The sequence below is a fragment of the Erinaceus europaeus genome, chromosome 6 (assembly GCF_950295315.1).
Source record: "Erinaceus europaeus chromosome 6, mEriEur2.1, whole genome shotgun sequence".
NCBI classification, from domain to species: Eukaryota; Metazoa; Chordata; class Mammalia; order Eulipotyphla; family Erinaceidae; genus Erinaceus; species Erinaceus europaeus.
This window is the reverse complement of record NC_080167.1, coordinates 16,318,059-16,337,663: the sequence shown is the minus strand read 5'-3', so window position 1 is coordinate 16,337,663 and position 19,605 is coordinate 16,318,059. Positions and strand designations below refer to the sequence as shown.

General features: G+C 46.6%; 1 protein-coding gene across 1 annotated transcript in view; it reads left to right on the top strand.

The window, feature by feature from the left end:
• The window catches only part of VPS37B (VPS37B subunit of ESCRT-I), a 29,390-nt gene extending 10,429 nt beyond the window's left edge, over positions 1-18,961 (top strand). The window contains exons 2-4 of the mRNA XM_007539794.3: positions 14,916-15,087; positions 16,966-17,048; positions 17,468-18,961. Coding sequence (XP_007539856.2) covers positions 14,916-15,087; positions 16,966-17,048; positions 17,468-17,941 — 729 coding nt within the window. The 3' untranslated portion in view covers positions 17,942-18,961. The remainder of the gene's footprint in view (positions 1-14,915; positions 15,088-16,965; positions 17,049-17,467) is intronic.
• The last annotated feature ends 644 nt before the right edge of the window (positions 18,962-19,605 follow it).

Genomic DNA, 19,605 nt, shown 5'->3' with positions numbered 1-19,605 from the left:
GCAGGACAGGACACAGCCCGGCACAGCACGGTGTGGGGCAAGATCAGAGAGGTCAGGGAGCTGGGCTTGATATTCTGCTCAGAAGGAGCCCCAGCAGGTTGACAAGGAGTGCTGTGGACACACTTGTAGGTTTTGTAGGGGATCTAGGCATCCAGGAGAATAGGTCTTGGGTGTGGGGGAGAACAGGGAAAGACTGAAAAGTGGTTGACAGAAATTATCTGGGGGTGGGGACAGGTGCTGGTGTATCTGATTGAGCGCACACATTACCTTGCACAAGTACCCGGGTCCCGGGTTTGAACCCCCCGCTTCCCACCTGCAGGTAGGGTGCTTCATGAGCTGTGGAGCAGGTCTGCAGGTATCTTGTCTTTCCCTTTCCCTCTCTATCTCCCTCTCCACTCACAGTTTCTCTCTGTCCTATCAAATAAAATAAAAATAGAAAAGAGAAATGATCTCTGCCATTGCAGTGACTAGCATTAAGGGCCTATGGTGAATGTACTGCAGTCTTTACATTTATTTTGTACACAGTTCCAGTAACACACATGGTTATATGGTTTAATATGTTAGCAGCAGATTTGTGAAAGTAGGGGGAAAACCAGTTAAGCTAGAAATATCAGGAAATAGTGATAGGAATAAAGAGATTGCTCACCAGGTAGGACACATGCCTTTGAGCCCAGCCATCAGTGGGAGCTACTGTGGTGTCTCTGCCCATCTCTGTCTATCTGAATGAAAAAGTTGGCCCAGGAGTAGTGATATGGCACATGCACAATGCATCTTGTCTGTGCCCCCCCCACACACCCTAGTAATAATGAAAGAAGTGACAGAGAAGACAAAAGGCAAATGTTCTATAAAAAGCTGCAGAAAAGAGTCTACTGTCCATTAAGAAAAATGATTAAGATAAAATTTGAGTTAGGAAACTTTGGCCACCTATTAATCTTCTCAAATGTTAGTTTCTTCATCTTTAAAATGGGAGTGTTGGGAGTTGGGCGGTAGCGGTAGTGTTGGGAATTGAACCTTGGACTTTGGAGCCTCAGGCATGAGAGTCTCTTTGCATAACCATTATGCTATCTACTCCTGTGTCTTGGTGTATCTTATCTTCACAAGCGGTGAAGCAGGTCTGCAGGTGTCTATCTTTCTCTCCCACTCTCTGTCTTCCCTTCCTCTCTTGATTTCTATCTGTCCTATCCAATAACAACAATAATAACTACAACAATAAAACAAGGACAACAAAAGGGAATAAAAATAAATAAATATAAAAAATAAAATGTACCAGTTGAGTTGTTAAAAAAATAAAATGTACCAGCTGAGTTGTTATGAGGATTAAATAAGGGGGGCTGGGTGGTAGTACACCTCGCTGAGCGCACGTTACAGTGCATAAGGACCCAAGTTTGAGCCTCTAGTCCCCACCTTTAGGGAGAAAGCTTTGTGAGTGGTGAAGCAGGGCTGCAGGTGTCTCTCCCTCTCTGTCACCCCTTCCCCTCTCGATTTCTGGCAGTCTCTATCTAGTAAATATATAAAAAAAAGTTATTTTAAAAAAAGGATTAAAGGGGCCAGGTGGTGACTCACCTGCTTGAGTCTACATGTTACAGTGAGTAAGGACCCAGGTTCGAGCCCCCGGTCCCCACCTGCAGGGAGAAAGCTTCAGAAGTGGTGAAGCAGGGCTGCAGTTGTCTCTCTGTCTCTCTCCCTATCATTCCCGACCCTCTCAATTTTTGGCTGTCTCTATCCAGTAAATAAATAAAGATGAAAAAATAATAAGGGATTAAATAAGGTGGTTTTAAGTTGTAGAACACTATCTGGGAATAAGTGCCTAGTGCATGAAAGTTGTGGCCATCACTAATAGAGGGGTTGGAACCGTAGCGGTTCCCATAGAGTCAAATTATCTGGATGTTAATAGCACATTAAAAAGACTTGTGGTAAATGCAATTGGGAAGGGCTGGCAAGATAAAAGCTCACCTGGGAGTGTGCCTGCTTTGCCTTGTAAATGACCTGTCTTCTAGCTTGGCCTCGGCTGCGCTGGTGCTGTCTGTGGTGTATTTCCCTCTGTCTTTCTGTCTAAGAAAGTTGACTTGGAGCAGTGAGGCCTGGACATTTGGAAAGACAGTGAGTAAGTAAGGGATTTTGTTGGGTTTGGTTCTTCTTGCTGGGCTGTGTGCTGACTCCAGAGGGGGGGTGAGCCTTGCAGTATTTCCCAAACTCAAGCATGGGTTTCCCAGGGGCATACTTTGGCAAATGCTTGTTTAGGGCATAACTGTTCACCATCTGCTTCTAACCCATGGGTTTTGGTTTATCATGGATAGCACTGCCAATGTACTGGACTCAGAATGATAGTTCTATGTCATCAAAAGCTGTTCCACTTCCATATATTAGAAGGGAGTGGAGGGCCGGCAAGATAGTTCACCTGGATAGTGCATTTGTTTTGTCATGCACAGAGAAAGGTTCACGCCAGTCTCTCTGCCTATCTGAAAAAACCAATTAGAGCAATGAAGCCCTAGCAGTGAAAAGCAAAGGCAGAGCAGTATACAATACTTATAAATTTCTCATCTTATCTGATCAAACCTCTACAAATAACATTTTTGTGTGTTTAAGATAGAAAAAAATTAAAATACAGAAACTATAAAGAAGAAAAATATATTTATGTTTAACACCACCACCCAGAGATAATCACTGTTCACAAACATATTCAGGTGTTTTATGTTTCCCTCGCTGGGAGAGTGTGTGTATGTTTACCTAAAGTAATTTTTTTCTCTTAATATCTAAGCATAATAATAATAGTTATTATTACTGTTTTTGCCTCCAGGGTTATCGCTGGGTCTTGGTAGCAGGCACTTAAGAATCTACTACTTCTGGTGGCCATTTTTTCCATTTTACTGGATAGGACAGAGAGAAATTGAAATAGAGAGGGAAAGAGAAAGATAGACACCTGCAGACCTGCTTCACCGCTTGTGAAGCGAACCCCCCTGCAGATGGGGGACCTGGGACTTTGCTCTTTGTACTATGTGTGCTTAACCCAGTGTGCTGCCACCCAGCCTCCTCCATACATAAGTTTTTATGATTTTCTCTGGTTGCACAATATTTCATTGTGTGAATTTATCCTAATTTATGTGACCTTCCCTTTTTAGTGGAGATTTAGGTACTTTACTGTCTTACAGCTGGCATTTTTGAACATGAATCTGATGAGTGTTGACATTTATTTTTAAGTGACTAAGTTTTTAGTTAGAACATCTAAGTTAGACATAATTAGAACATCTAACATCAGGCATAATTGAATACGATCTTCTTTTTTTTAAAGTACAGTCACCTCCCCAGTGTTTTATTTTATTTATTCCCTTTTGTTGCCCTTGTTGTTTTATTGTTGTGGTTATCATTGCTGTCGTTGTTGTTGGATAGGACAGAGAGAAATGGAGAGAGGAGGGAAGACAGAGAGGGGGAGAGAAAGATAGACACCTGCAGACCTGCTCCACCGCTTGTGAAGCGACTCCCCTGCAGTTGGGCAGTTGGGGCTCGAATCGGGATCCTTATGCCGGTGCTTGTGCTTTGTGCCACCTGCGCTTAACCCGCTGCGCTACAGCCCGACTCCCGAATACGATCTTTTTAAAGTAGTTTAAGTAGAATTCTTCTTCTTCTAGCGTTTGCCCTTCTTCCGTAGCCAGTCAACAGCGTCAGGTTGAGCCTGATGTAAAGTTTCGAGACCTCCTTTGAATCTGGAGAGGTGGCAGTCGTTGACTATGTGGATCATAGTCTGTCTGGAGCCGCAGGGGCAGTTCGGGTCGTCTCTGGCTCCCCAGCGATGGAACATACTGGCGCACCGGCCATGGCCTGTTCGATAGCGATTGAGGAGGGCCCAATTGTAACGTGCTAGGTCAAAGCCGGGTTGACGCTTGCAGGGGTCTGTGATGAGGTGTTTGTTCTTTACCTCAGCTGACTGCCAGCTCTGTTTCCAAGAGACTGGAACAGAGAAGTTCAGTAGAATAGTTTAGAGTAACACATTCTCCTTTAAATAATCGTTTTCTCTACCCACAAACTAAAAAAAACCAAAAAACCCATTATTAGAATAGCATTTTTCAAACTGAATAGAAGGTGAATAATTTCAGTCACGTAAAAATAAATTTTGTCTATTAAACTGAATCCTGGACCAGGTGTTGGAAAGTTCGTCATGGTGTATTTATTTATTTTTTTTAACCAGAGCAATGCTCAGCTCTGGCTTATGGTGGTGCAGGGAATTGAACCTTGGACTTTGGAGCCTCAGGCATGAGAGTCTCTTTGCATAACCATTATGCTATCTACTCCTGTGTCGTGGTGTATCTTAAAAGCAAAATTGTCAAAAGATGTTGCCTGCCTGCCTGCCTGCCTGCCTGCCTGCCTGCCTTCCTTCCATGAGGTACTACTAGAAATGAACTTTCACCCCACCACCTGTGAAGCTCTCCCAAATACCTGGGCTTGAACCCAGGGCCTTGAGTATGATCACATGTGCACTCACTGGGTGAACCAAAATAGCTGTAGTCTTAATAAAACCAGGGTCTTCCTGGATAGTCATTTTCATGTTTGGACCTCTGTATAAGACTGCCCCATGCAATTTTCACATGTGCATTTTGGATAAATTGTGGTTATGAAAAATGGTGGAGGTGGAGAGCTGTAAGCTCATACTAAATAAATGAATGCTTAAGAGGCTAGTCTTGGCCCAAAACTACTGCTGCTTAGAAGAGCTTAGAAGTTATGTCTTCCACTAAGCTGCTTTCTCTTGGAGGGAAAGGGGATCTGAAATTTTAAATTAGAGTAGAAACTATGAATTGGCCACCACCTCTTTGCCATAGGATTCTAGTAAGTGCTGCATTCTCTCAACTTTGGTGTGGACCTACCTCCACCCCCTCCAGGACCCAGCCCAGATGGGGTGTCTGGGTGTTTCTACTTCCACACTGCAGTTGCACATTTACCGAGAGTCCAATATATTTGATCTCTGACCTGTTTATTCTGGTTTTGCGATAGTGGTTAAGTGGTTTTACTAAATGCCATGACAACTGATAAACCAGGAAGGGAAAGGAATTATGTGTAGATTAGCTTGAGGGCTAAATTGGAGAATGCCAAGATAATTCTGCTCTCATGTCACATGTGCACATCTTTTAAGTTTCACATCTGAGTCTGTAGGGAAAAGAACTAACTCTTGGAAGCTAGTAAAATCTTTCTCTAGGACCTTTGCCATAAAGGGAAAAGTCAGATATATGTATTAGTTCATGTGTGTCTGGTGATTTAGTAACTTACTGCTCAGTTAACCAGTAGCTAATGTTCTGATGGTTAACAGCTGATAGCAGTCAAGTCTTCTCTGTGGCGTTCCTGGCTTCACCTGCCAAGATTCTGATTCAGTTAGATGAGCTTCGGGCCAGGTGTGACAATCCTCTTGCTTTTAGGAGACTAAATACAGAGGCAGTCAACATGGTGATCAGTTTGAGTGTTATACCCTGCCTTCCCTCTGCCCAAAGCCCCAGGTATTATGGTCTCTGATCCCCCCCCCCCAATCTATATATTTGTTATTCACCACTTATAAAGCTTTCCCTCTGTAGGTAGAGACCAGGGGCTTGAACCCAGGTCCTTGCACACTATAATGTGTACACTTAATCACATGCATCACTGCCTGGCCCTGGTCACTGATATATATAGCCTCTGGGGTTATTGCTGGGGCTTGGTGCTGGCATTACGAATACACTACTCCTGGTGGTCTTTTTTTTTTTTTTTTTTTTGTAAGACAGAAATTGAGAGGGGAGAGAAAGATACCTGCAGACCTGCTTCATTGCTTGTGAAGCGGACACCCCCCCCCCGCCGTGAAGGTGGGGAGCTGGGGGCTGGAACCGGGATCTTTGCATGGGTCCTTGTGCTCTATACTATGTGCACTTAACCCAGTGCACCACCACTCAGCCCCCCTCACTGATACTTTTAAGTAGTGAGTGATAAAATCACTCATACCTACCTGCTGCTGTATTTATTTATTATTGACATCCACATAAGTCTAGAAAGGTCATCTTGTTTTTTTCTTTTAATATCAGCAGATAAGTCTGCTAAGGGAGGAAAAAAGCCAAAACCATCCTGGGTTTGTTGTACATATCAGAATTAAAAACTATCAACTTTGTGTGACTGAGACCATTTAGTTCTTCTCATTTTCAGGTCGAATTGCATTTCTGCAGTCAGTCACGCTCAGAGTGAGTCACACTACACACGTTGCCTGCTGCAGAATACTTTCTGAGGGGAGCAGGTTTCATTTCAATAGGCAGGATTTTGACACCTTTACCAAAAACAGCAATTTTTTTTTCAGCCAGGGATTTCATTGGGGCTTTATACATCTACCTGGTTCCATTACTCACAGTGGAGATACTCCACTCAAGAGTGTAGAAAACAGAAGGAGAAAAAAAGAGAGACAATACAGCACCACCCCACCACTCATGAAGCTTCCCGTTTCTGTGGTATTCCCTTATGATGGTTGGGGACTTGAACCTGGGTCCCTTGTGCGTGTGGTGAAATGTGTGCTGGACTGGGTGAGCTCTATCTGGTCCCCTAAAATAGCAGTCTTGGTCAACTTAATATGCTTTGTTTGTCGAGTGGCTTGTTTTTGGTGGAACACTGGATAAGCAGCTGGTACATTTCCATTCTTGAGAAGGCTGTAGTTTTGGAGATGATTTCACACAGCCTACAAGATTACTGTACTTTAGAACAGTTTCATAATGTCCTACAGTTCTTTCACTGTGTTTTTGTGTTTTGGATCTTGTTAACATGTTAAAATAAAAAAGCCCAACTTTGCAACTTTTTTTTTTCTTTAAAAGGCAAGGAGCATTTGAATTAAGTAAGACACATTTGATTGTGTTTATTGAATACCTCTGGGAAATCATAGACTTGAATTTCAAGCTTCACCTGAAACCCGAATTGAATTGAAAGTCATTGGGAAAGGGCCCACAAAATAGCTCACCTGGGTAGTGCAACTGCTTTGCCAAGTTCAACCCAGCTGAGAGCCTAGCCCCAACTGTGTTGGAGGAAGCTTCAGTGGTATGGCCTTTCCTGCTCTCTATATCTGAGAAAGTCAGCCAGGTGAAGAGTAGATGGCATAATGGTTATGCAAAGATACTCTCATGCTTGAGGCTCCAAAGCCCCAGGTTCAATCCCCCTGTACCACCATCTGCCAGAACTGAGTATTGTAGGGAGTCAGGCTGTAGCGCAGCTGGTTAAGCGCACATGGCACAAAGCACAAGGACAAGCTTAAGGATCCCGGTTCGAGCCCCCGGCTCTCCATCTGCAGGGGAGTCACTTCACAGGTGGTGAAGCAGGTCTGCAGGTGTCTATCTTTCTCTTCCCCTCTCTGTCTTTCCCTCCTCTCTCCATTTCTCTGTCCTATCCAACAACAACAATAATAACTACAAAAATAAAACAAGGGCAACAAAAGGGAAAATAAATAAACAAAATCATTTTAAAAAGAACTGAGTAGTGTGCTGGTTAAAAAAGATCATTCTAGAGTGCGTGCGTGCATGTATGTGTGTGTATCATTAGGAGGGTCTTACACTGAATGGAGGACAAATTGGGGTTTTCAACTAAAGTTTCCCCTATGATATGATTTGTTAGGCTATTTGGGGGTCTGAGATTGCCATTATCAGTAATTTATTTTTATTAATGATTTAATAATGATTAATAGGATTGTAAGATGACAGGATACAATTCCATACATTGCCACCACCAGAGTTCTTTGTCCCATCCCCTCATTGGAAGTTTCCCTATTCTTTATCACTCTCTGGGAGTGTAGACCAAAATTCGTTATGGGGTGCAGGTGCTGGAAGGTCTGGTTTCTTTTTTCTTTAATTTATTTATTCCCTTTTGTTACCTTGTTGTTTTATGGTTGTCGTTATTATTGTTGCTGATAATGTTGTCGTCGTTGGATAGGACAGAGAGAAATCGAGAGAGGAGGAGAAGACAGAGAGAGGGGCGAGAAAGACAGACACCTGCAGCCCTGCTTCACCACTCATGAAGCTTCCCCCTGCCGGTGGGGACTGGGGGCTCAAACCTGGGTCCTTGTGCTCTGTAACACATGTTCTCAACCAGGTGCACCACCTCCCAATCAGGTCTGGTTTCTGTAATTGCATCTCCACTGGACATGAATGTTGGCAGATGGATCCATACCCCCAGCCTGTTTCTCTTCCCTAGTGGGGCAGGGCTCTGGAGAGATGAGACTTGAGACACATTGGTAAGGTTATTATCAGTAATTTATTTGGGAGGTTCTTAGAAGCATTCTCAGACCCACAAATAACAAATTAATCATACCAAATAGCACTCAGCTTGAGAATATCTGTAACTTGACCTTTAATATTAAAGCTTAAACTCAAACTACTTGTGACTTTGGTGAAATATACCCTGAATTAATTGGTGGGTAAGATCACTTGTCGTATAATTAAAGGAGATGAGATTAACCTAGCTGGAAGTCTGCCAACTTTCATCACCTAATCCTCAAGCCTGCTGGATTTAGTCTTGACCTTAATGCAACCTCAGTTTTTCTAGTAGCAAAAGAGTACAGTAGTGGAGACTTGTTCTGTTTTGTATCTTTATATTGTAGTTAACTTTCATATTAGTTTTATCTGGAGAGGAGATAGCAAAATCAAGATGAATTTACCAATATTATTTTAAGAAAGACCTATGGGGATTGGAGGCGGCAGATGGTCCTGGGACTTGTCTTTGTAGAAAGTTGGAAGCTGTCAACCCAGAGAGCATCAGGTTAAGAGCCACTTGCAGGACGTCCCAACAAGCCTTGGATAGTTGAGAAAGATTGACTGCAGTGACCGGAAACACATTAAAAGAAATGCATTACTTAATGATATCCTCTCAAGCTGATTGGTCAGTTTTAAAGGCTGCTTGAGTTCAAAAGGGAGTGGGTGTAGTATTTATTCCAAATATTAACTACTTCAGAAGCCCAAGAGTTGAGGCAAAAATTTCATTATAGTATGACTCAAGTTACCACACACAGGTGAAGTTAAATAATTTCTATTAATTTTATTATGATTATGACATAGTTACAAAGTCCTTGTCCATTAAACAAATATGTTTATGTGCTTTAAAGCTTGCTTTATTTATTTATTTATTGCCTCCAGGGTTATTACTGGAGCTTGGTGCCTGCCCTACTAATCCACTGCTCCTGGAGGCTATTGTTTCCCTTGTTTATCATTGTTGTTATTATTATTGTTGTTGTTGTTGCTGTCATTGTTGGATAGGACAGAGAGAAATTGAGAGAGGACGGGAAGATGGGGAGAGAAAGATAAAGAGACACCCGCAGACCTGCTTCACTGCCTGGGAAGCGACCCCAGTGTACGTTGGGAGCTGGGGGATTGAACCGAGATCCTTGTGCCAGTCCTTGCACTTTGCCCCATGTGCACTTAACCTGCTGTGCAACCACCCAATGCCCAAGCTTAATTGTAAGAGAGGGAGAGAGAACGGGACAGACCTGAGCATAGCTCTGATATGTGGTGTTGGGGTAGGGTTGTCAAACCTGAGGCCTCAAGAATGCAAGTACTGTGTTCTACTGTTGAGCTATTTCCCCTAGTTCCATATTACAGTTTTTAAAGTTGAAATGATGTGATGCTTGAAATTTGCTTTCAAATGATTTTTTCCCCTATTTTATTTGATAGGACAGAGAGAAACTGAGAGGGGAGGAGGAGACAGAAGGAGAAAGATAGACACCTGCAGACCTGCTTCACTGCTAGTGAAGTGTCCCTGCTGTAGGTGGGGAGGGGGGCTTGAACCCAAGTCTTTGCACATAGTACTTTGTGTATGTACTAGATAGTACATACACAAAGATAGATACTAGATAGTACATAGTACTAGATGCACCACTGCCCACCCATCTTCCTCTACTGGAACCACAGAAAGGGTCTTTGGGCCTTAAGAGCAACATCAAGGCGTATTTGGGGCAGTTGTGAGTGTTGTTAGAGCACTAGCGGGTGTTCAAGAAAAGGAAAGGTCCAGGACACGGCTAACCCAGTAGGGAGAAAGGCCCTGGGTCAGAGCCCGGACACATGGATGGTGGAGTGGTGCTAGTGTCTCCTCCCTCTTCCTTTTTATTTTTTAATGTTGTTTATTCTTTATTAATTTAGAATGCAGAGAAATTGAGAGAGATGGGGGAGATAGACACCTGCAACTGTGCTTCACCATCCTGAAGTTTCTCTCTTCTGCAGATGAGGATCAGGGTCTTGAACCTGGGTCCTTGCTCACTGTAACGTGTGCACTGTGCCTGGTGTCACCCCTCCCTCTTTCGTTAAGTGAAAAAATGAAGAGCTTGAGCCACGAGACCACTGAATAGTAATTGTGCGTGTGTGAGACCCTGAATTTATCCCTGGTGGTGTGTTTTAAAAAGAATTTGCTAGAGTTTATTTACATGAAAACATTTGAATAATCATAACAGCCATCACTTGTGTCTTTTTGTTGTTGTTTATTAATTTGATAGGACAGATATATTGAAAGGGGAAGAGGAGATACAGAGGGAGAGAGGAGAGATACCTGCAGACCTGCTTCACTTATGAGGCTTCCCCTCTGCAGGTGGGAAATGGAAGCTTGAACCCGGGTCCTTTCACACTGTAATGTGTGTGCTCAACCAGGTTTGCCACCACCTGGTCCCTATCTCTTGTTGGCTGGTGACTTCAGCTTTGCCTTCACACTTCCTGTGTAAAAGGTTTTTTTTTTTTTTTTTTCGTCAGGGATATATTTGGGGGTCTACACCTGCACAGTTCCTCTGCTGCTGGCAGACTTATTTTATTTTTCTTTTCTTTTTTTTTCTTTTCCTTTCCTTTCCTTTTCTTTTTTTCCTTTTCTTTTTGACTCCAGGGGCTTGGTGCCTGCACCACAAATCCACTGCTCCTGGAGGCCATTTTTCCTATTTTGTTGCCCTTGTTGTTGTCGTTATTGTTGCCATTGATACCGTTGTTGGATAAGACAGAGAGAAATCGAGGAGAGGAAGGGGGGAGGAAGACAGACCCCTGCAGACCTGCTTCACCGCCTGTGAAGCGACCCCCCTGCAGGTGGGGATCTGGGGGCTCGAACCAGGATCCTTACCCAGGTCCTTGCGCTTCACGCCATGTGCGCTTAACCTGCTGCACTACCGCCCGACCCCCTATTTTACAAGACAGATGAGAGAGAATGGAGAAAGAGAGGAAAAGAAAGGAGTGACACTACAGCACTGCTGCACTGCTTCTGAAGCTCCCCTCTCCCATGGTGTGGTCAGGGACTCAACCCGTGCCCTTTGTCGTGGTGCACTCTTCTGTGTGAGCTAGCTTCTGGCCACCAAGGTTGTCTCCCCGCCCCCTTCTCTCCTTTATATTGGGAGTGACCTCTCAGGGTTGATTTTTTATTTTGGAGAGTGCAGTAGAGGAGGGAGGAAGGAGAGACAGGTGAGATGCCACAGTGCTGCTCCGCTACCCAGTAGAACACCTGTTAGGTGCTCTCGTGGGACTGGGCTTGAACCCAGGACTTCTCACATGGTAAAGTGGGCACTCTGCCAGATGAGCTAGCTCCTGGCCCCAAAGAACAGATCTTTTGATAACAGTCCATTCTCCCTGGAGTCTCGTCGGATTTCTAACATGCAGAAAACAAGATTCTGGCTTCACTTAACACCCACAAGAGTTAAGATTTGTGTCAGCATGTTGTCCGCCGACACCAGGGAGCTGTCTTCAGCTCAGCTGTATGTTGGGATCACGGAGCTTTGGGGGGAGAATCTTTATGTGCCCCCACCCCCTGAGCAACTGTTGGATGTGGTGTTGGGTGGGTCCTGGGGATGAATTGACAGCCCTGCCTTCCAGTGACTCGGATAGGCAGCCAGAACTGAGCCCTGATGGGGTGTGTGTGTGTGTGTGTGTGTGTGTGTGTGTGTGTGTGTAGGGGGTACACTGATGCTGGGTACTGCGTGATGGCAGGGCACAGCGCCTCCCAGTGGCCACCATGTGCTTGCCATGCTTCCTTTGCCGAACCCCATTTCTGGAATTAACTGAAAACCTGGAGTGAGAAGCCCACAGCCTTAGCCCCCCCCCCCCCCCCCGCCTGCTCCATAGTGGATGGGGATGCTTACTGCTCAAAAAGTGGCTTTGTTTGCTATAGTGCCGGGAACAAACCCAGGGCCTTGTGCAGCGGGGGTACATCTGTCTTCCTAGCCCAATACTTAGATGCTCCTTTGCATTGTTGCTTTTCTGTTGGGGGAGGCAGTCAAGGAGAACATGATGGGGCATAAAAGAAATGGATGCCTGATCGAGGGGAGCTGTTAGCCTCACACAGTCGGGAAAATCTCTGCAGACTAGGCAGCTAAGCTGGGACCCCAGGGCAGAACAGACTGCTCCCCTCAGGCCTGTGGAACCACCTGCAGTTGGGGACAGGTGGAGAGCAGGTCACCCCAATCCCAGAGGTCAGACGCGGTAAGGCACAGATTTCAGCTCTTGGCTCGAACTCAGGGTCTGGCGCATAGTAGTAGCTGCTCAGTAAACGCTTATCGTACAAATAGCCAAGAACAGAGCGCACAGAGCACTGGCCCCAGGAGCACCACACCTGGAGTCCCTGGCCTCTCTCAGGTGGTGCCAATGGGAGAGAAGAGCAAGGGTGTTTCCTCTGAGTTGCCTGTGAGGTGAGGCCGAGTCATGTGCAGCTTAGTGAAAGATCCTCAGCACCTTTGCACTTCCCTTGTCCCTCTACCTCCATCACTGCAAGAATGTCACCTATAGATAGTTTGGGACTGGCTTTTCCTCAGCTCAGTTCCCTGGAGCTTTGTGCAGGTATTATGCCTATTCTTTGAGATGGCTGCATAATACTCCGTGGTCTGGATGAACACTTTTTCTAACCCTTCACTATAGAGTGTAGGACACATGGGTGGCACTAGGCTGTGGGCTTTTACACTCAGGGAAGCAGCTCAGCTGGGAGAGCACAGGACTTTCATGCCTGAGGCTCCCGGTGGATCCCTGGTGCTGTATATGCTAGGGTGGTGCTCTGGCTTCTCTGTTCTCTGTAATCTGCAATTATTTTTTAATTTAATTTTTTATTTTTTTACCTCCAGAGTTATTGCTGGGCTCAGTACCTGCACCATGAATCCACTGCTTCTGGAGGCCATTTTTCCCCCTTTTGTTGTCCTTGATGTGGTTATTATTGTTGTTGATGTCGTTTGTTGTTGGATAGGACAGAGAGAAATCGAGAGGAGGGGAATACAGAGAGGGAGAGAGAAAGATAGACACCTGCAGCAGACCTGCTTCACTGCCTGTGAAGCGACTTCTCTGCAGGTGGGGAGCCAGGGGCTCAACCAGGATCCTTAGCTGGTCCTTGTGCCACGTGGGCTTAACCCACTGCGCTACTGCCCAACCCCCTGTAATCTGCAATTCTAACTGATCAGAAGTAAAATGTTAAACCATTTTGAGGTATCACAGATGAAACCATTCTGAACACTTCGTGGGAACACACATTCTCATTTCTTTAGGACCGAGCGAGGGCCGGAGGATGCTGTCTGGGGCCCATAGTGGACAAGTGCTTCGTGTCCAGGAAGGTGCCGGGTTGTCTTCCTGAGTGGCTGCACAGCGGCTGGTTGACTGGTTCTTTTCATCAAAGGAAAAGGCAACCCTGCTGGTGGACGGAGGGGAGCCCCCTGCAGGGCCATCCAGAAAACCCTAGCTATCTGATTCCTTGCAGAGTGAACACAGTAGCAAGAGGCGAGAGTTATTCTGCACTCATTTTACAGTGTTGAGCTGGAAGCTTAATTTTCTGTCTTGGTTTTAAATCCATTTTGTGTGAAGCTGAGTCTGATCTTTTGGGTTCTGGACTCAGCTCCCAGCTTATCCATGGGATCTGCAGACTGTCCGTTTGCTGGAGAGCCTGCTGGATGGTCAGCCTCCTGCTCCCAGCCTGGATCCAAGGGCTCTCTCTTTATTCTCTTTAGCTAGTGTGTGTGTGTGTGTGTGTGTGTGTGTGTGTGTGTGTGTGTGTGTGTACACGTACACACAACGGGCCTGCTGGGGGTGGGTGAGTGGGGCTGCCACCAGGGATCTGCATTCAGACTGAGGAAGGAAGTAGCAGCGAAAACAGACTGGGTGGGGTGGCAGACATTAATTAGTATTAAGGGGGCTCAGGAAGACCTCTGGGAGGCTCAGGCAGATGGTGGGGAAGGGCTCTGCTATTGAGACTTCAGATCCAGAAAGTGAGGTGACAGGAGTGGTCTGTGGCCCAGGAGGCGGGATTTCAGGGAGTACAAAGGGAGCAAAAGTGCCATGGGATGCCTCACTCTTCCTTTAAACACACTTCTGCTCAGTTTTATTAGGAGCCTTGATCTCAGATCTTCCATCTCCCCCTCCATGCCTGAAATCAGACAGGCGGGCCTCTGTCTCAGATAGCCTGGCACCATCTGGAAGCTGCCAGAAACCCCAGAGGGGCAGATGAGTCCCCTCCCTACAGGCGTCCAGCCCCCTAGTCAAGTCTCCACAGCTGTTGACCCTGACCAGCAGTGGGGGCAAAGGGCACTGTAGTCACGGCGGGCGCAGACATGAAGGGAAAGCCTGTAGTCACAAGACAAAGGCCATCCTGCTAGCTCAGGGGAAAGGAAGTGGCTTTGCTCTGGAAGGACTGGAACAGAGTCCAAACCAGAAATGAGAGAGCCCCCAAGTGGGGCTGGTGGTGGCTGCCTGGAGACCTGCCAGGGAGAAGCCGTGGTGGTGGGGGGAGGGCGATAGACCCTGGGCACCACACGGCAACAGCTTCACGAGGCATGGAGCAGTGCGACAGTGCAGGCATGGAGAGGTCCAGTGAAGCCTTGGCAGCAAAAAATAATAATTACAAGTTAGAAAGAAGTTGCGGAGGCTCCGGAGGTGGGGTGCAGGAGCCTCTGGGGACTTGGCTGTGAGCTTGCCTGCTCTGGCTCTCATCACCTCGTATGCTCTTTGCAGACGCAGAATGTTCAGCTTAACAAAGAAATGACGCTTGCCAGCAATCGGAGCTTGGCAGAAGGAAACCTTTTGTACCAGCCCCAACTGGACACTCTGAAAGCACGTTTGACCCAAAAATACCAGGAGCTCCAGGTTCTCTTTGAAGCCTATCAGATAAAGAAGACCAAATTAGGTAACTTTTCCAGGGTGATCTTTCCAGAAAAAGGGTTAAGGGAGGATACATCTTCAGGCTATTGCACTACCAAGAGAGGCATATTATGGAAACTTTCCAGATAAAGACAATTACTTTTATAAGTAGTATATGTATAGAATTGTGTCACCAATTTAGAAGAGGGACTTAATTTCTGCCTTCTCCAAACAGCAGAGAAAAAAATGGAGTTTTCTGAGTAGTGGTTTTCAATAGGGGAGACCTGTGAACTTAGGCCTTCAGAGTTCAAGTTGAAAAATTACTCCTGAAACATTTGCTTTCATGTCACTTTAATTTGCAGTTGCTGTGCAGAGATATAGGCACTGGGTGTAGTTGTGGTTCCTGAGTGTTTTTGATAGATTTCCAGGGAACTTTGAGACTGAAATGGTTAGTCAGTATCCCCTTGTTGAGCTTTACAACAGCAGCTAATAGCACAGCCCTTCTCTGTAATGCTAGGAGACATTTTCTTCTTTAAAAAAGAATTTTTTAAGTGTCAAGGAGATAGCATAGTGATTATGTGAAAATATATAAGAGCTCAGAGGCCCCGGGTTCAATCCCCAACACTACCATAAGCCAGAGCTGAACAGGGCACTAATTAAATTTTTTTTTCCTCGAGTGAGAAACCAGAATATTACTCCATTAGGACTTGAATCTGGGGCCTTAAGGTGTGTGCCTCAGGGTAACATCTCTGGCTCTCTTCTTTTTTTCAAGGAGGTATTTTGTATACCACCACCTGATGAATGAGTTAGACTGGCAGTACTGAATGCTGATCAGGGTGTGAGTCTCTGCACAGTTGGTAAAACCACCCTGGAAAAATTGGCTAAAAAGCATGCACACTTTGGGGGCTGGCAGTGCACCTTGTTGAGCACACGTTACAATGTGCAGGACCCAGGTTTGAACCGATCCCCACCTGTAGGGGGAAGGCTTTGCGAGTGGTGAAGCAGGTTCTGTCTTTCTTCTCAATTTCTGACCCGTCTCTATCCAGTAAGTAAAGATAAAAAAATTGCAACAAAAGCATGCATGCTCTGGGGTCAGCCACTCTGCTCCTTTCTGTATCTGAAAGATGTGCAGGCCTGTGCAGTGGGGGGTCGAGTGGAAGCAGTACTCACAGCAAGCACGGATTCATTCCACTTTTTAAAACTTTGTATTTATTTATTAGATAGAAACAGACGTTGAGAGGGAGGGAGACCTGTAGTACTACTGGTGAAGCTAGTGAGGACTGGAGGTTTGAATTCAGGTTGTTGCTGTTTTCTCCACCATTATCACTGGGTGTCGGTGCTTGCACTATGAATCCACTGCTCCTGGCGGCCATCTTTTTTTCCGTTGGAGTGAAATTAAGAAAGGAGGGGAAATAAAGACCCCTGCACACCTGCTTCACTGCTTGTGAAGCGACCCTTCTGTAGGTGTGGGGAGCTAGGGGCTCAAACCAGGATCCTAGAGCACCACCACCCAACCCCCTCAACCCAAGTTCTTATGTATTGTGACATATGAGTACAACTGGGTGCACCGCTGCCCTTGGGCTCCTTTGGGAATGCTCTTATCTAGGGGAAGGTTGGGGTCGTGTGTGCATTTCCTAAGAAGTACCTTGGATACATGGTGGTGTCCTTAGTGTTAAGTATTCAATAATAGCTCTCAGTAGCAGAGGGTGACACTGGCTACCGATGCCATATGTCTGCCCTTGTCAGTCACATACACACGCTGCCTGGTTCCTCCTTGGCTTGTAAGGACTTGCCTTTGTGCTTCCTAGAAAGTTGATTCTCAGTAGATGCACCTTTCTGTTAACTTTCTTTGAAGAGGAAATGGGAGGGAGTCGGGGGCCACTGTGATTTCTGGGATTGTGCCTGAACACACCGTTTCTTCCAGATAAACAGTCAAACAGTGCATCCTTGGAAACCCTGTTAGCACTTCTTCAGGCAGAAGGGGCCAAGATTGAGGAAGACACAGAGGTAAGTGGCCTGGGAACACCTAGGCAGGTGGGAGTATGGCTGACAACCAGGGCCCTGTTCTTCAGGGACAGCAAGTGCTGTTGCCTTATGGGCTGGGGCCCAGAGGGAACACTGGGCAATCTGGACTCCTGGTCAGGGTTGTACTTGGGGCTTACATGTTACCAGCAAAAATCTGTGGCCCATCTAACCATAGACCTGGGTGGGCAGTCGCTTCACAAGCCTTGAAGCAGGTGTCTATTCTTCTCTCTATCCTATTTTGAAAAAACGGCCTCCAGGAGCAGTGGATTTATAGTGCTGTCACCGAGTCCCAACCATAACCCTGGATGGGAGAAAAAAAATCAGCCAGGGCCTGATGGTAAGAGAAGGGATCTTTCTTTCTAGCTTACCTGATCCTGTAACTGGAGCTCTCTTTCTTCCAGAACATGGCAGAGAAGTTTCTCGATGGAGAACTTCCTCTTGACTCCTTCATCGATGTCTACCAGAGCCAGCGGAAACTGGCCCACATGAGAAGAGTAAAAATTGAGAAACTCCAAGAGATGGTGCTGAAGGGGCAGAGACTTCCACAGGCCACGGCTCCTCTGCCTTCCAGGGTGCCCGAGCCTACTGCGCCCCTGCCCTACCCGACCCCGGATGCCAGCGGGCCCCTCACAGCTGTGCCCCGGCGCATTCCTCCCCCGGTGCCTGCGGGACGCTTGGCCACACCGTTCACTGCTGCCATGGGCTCGGGACAGGCCCTTCCATATCCAGGACTACAGTGCCCTCCCCTGCCTCCCCGAGTGGGCCTCCCACCCCAGCAAGGATTCTCCGCGCAGTTTGTGTCGCCATATCCTCCAGCTCTGCCCCAGAGACCCCCGCCCCGGCTGCCTCCACACCAGCCAGGCTTCATCCTCTAGAGCAACCCCTCCGTCCAGGCCGTGTGTGTGGTGTTGCCAGGACCAGCCACACGGCTGGCTGACTTAGAGCCGTAGGTCAGTGGTGAGTAGGACTAGAAACCCCGGTTTTGTGCACCAGGTCTCAACCTGGCGTCCTTGTTCATCACCTGGTTTGCGTTTTCAGTATGATTTTTTTCTAAGTCTTGTAGTGTCGAACTCAAATTTGGGGGGAAAAAATCCTGTTTAGATGGGAATTGTGGTCCTCCCATTGCAGCTTTATTTACAAAGCATGGTTCATTATTTCTTTTCAGAAGACGGTTCTGTCCCAGCCGTTGCTGAGGGCCAGTCAGCACAGGTTAGCATGGAAGGTGCTTCAAAGCCACAAGCAGAGTTTGCACTTGGCCAAGGCGGGGGGCTGCATTCTGCGTAACAGAGCTGCTCCCCTGAGCTTTCTATGAAGAAATACTCTAATGTTTTTACTATGTGTATAATTTTCCTGTTTTCTACTGGGAAACAAACTTTTTGACACAAGACCATTCAGGGAAACTTTGAAATGCAGATCAAGTAAATGCAATTTCCTTTCTTGCACATAGTGCACGGTCACCCGTGCTGTGCCTTAGCTTCTCCTGGTGCCAGTGAGGGGCTTGTCTGCCCACCTTGAACCGGATATTCTAACTGGCCCCGAGTCAGTGGTGCCTGGAGAAAGGCACTATTGAGGGACTGTCACCACCCACCTGCTGGTGTCCTGACAGGCATGGGCAGGGCACCGACCTTTGTACGCAGTTACCCTATAGTTGTGCTCCTGGACTTGAACTCTGTTGTGACTTACGACGACAAAGCTGTATCTAGTTCACTGCCATGCCAATCAGGTGCACCTGCCAAGTTCTGTGAATCTTGAGAGCGTGGTGCCCTCCACCCGATACCTCTGCTGCCCACCTGGCTCAGCCAAGTGGGCACCAGCTGCTTCTCTCCAGGGCCACGTCTGAGCTGTGTGTAAAGCTGTAGGACCCTTTTTAATAAACAGTGAATTATTAACACTCCTGTCATTGTTTACCTGGGAGGTCTGTGAAGTGTTTGATTTAGAGGAATCTGAAGAGTCTGCCTCACCCCCAACACTGTGCCAAAGCATATGCCTTCAGGGTCACGGTGACCCTGCGCCCCTCCCAGAAGCTGTCGGGAAGGGGGAAGAGAATATACCCAGTAGAGTGCACTAGGAGACAGTGCTATAGTGCCTTCTCTCTCCCTTACCTGAAAAAGATTGGGTGGGGGGTAGATAGCAAATGCCTGAGGCTCAAAGTCCCAGGTTCAGTCCTCTGCCCCACTGTAAGCCAGATCTGTCTCAGTAACTACAAAAAAGAAAAACACCAAACGCATACTCCTGTGAGGACTGTGGCCTGTGCCTAGGCTTGCAACAAGTATGAACCAACCTCCCTAGTACCTACACAGTTACCTCAGGGCTGCCCATTCTAAAGTACTTTCATACACGACCTCACAACCACCTAGGAGGGAAACAGCCTGACTGGGGCTCACTTCCTCCTCCAGGAAATAGTAAGACTTGTCTGAGGCTACAGGCAGGAGCCACTTAGTGGCTTAACCAGACCTGAGCAGTATTCTGAGAAAAAGAAAAAAAAAGCTGGGCACCTCAGTTTCTCAAGTAAAGCCCAAGTCACAAGGCCAGACATTGG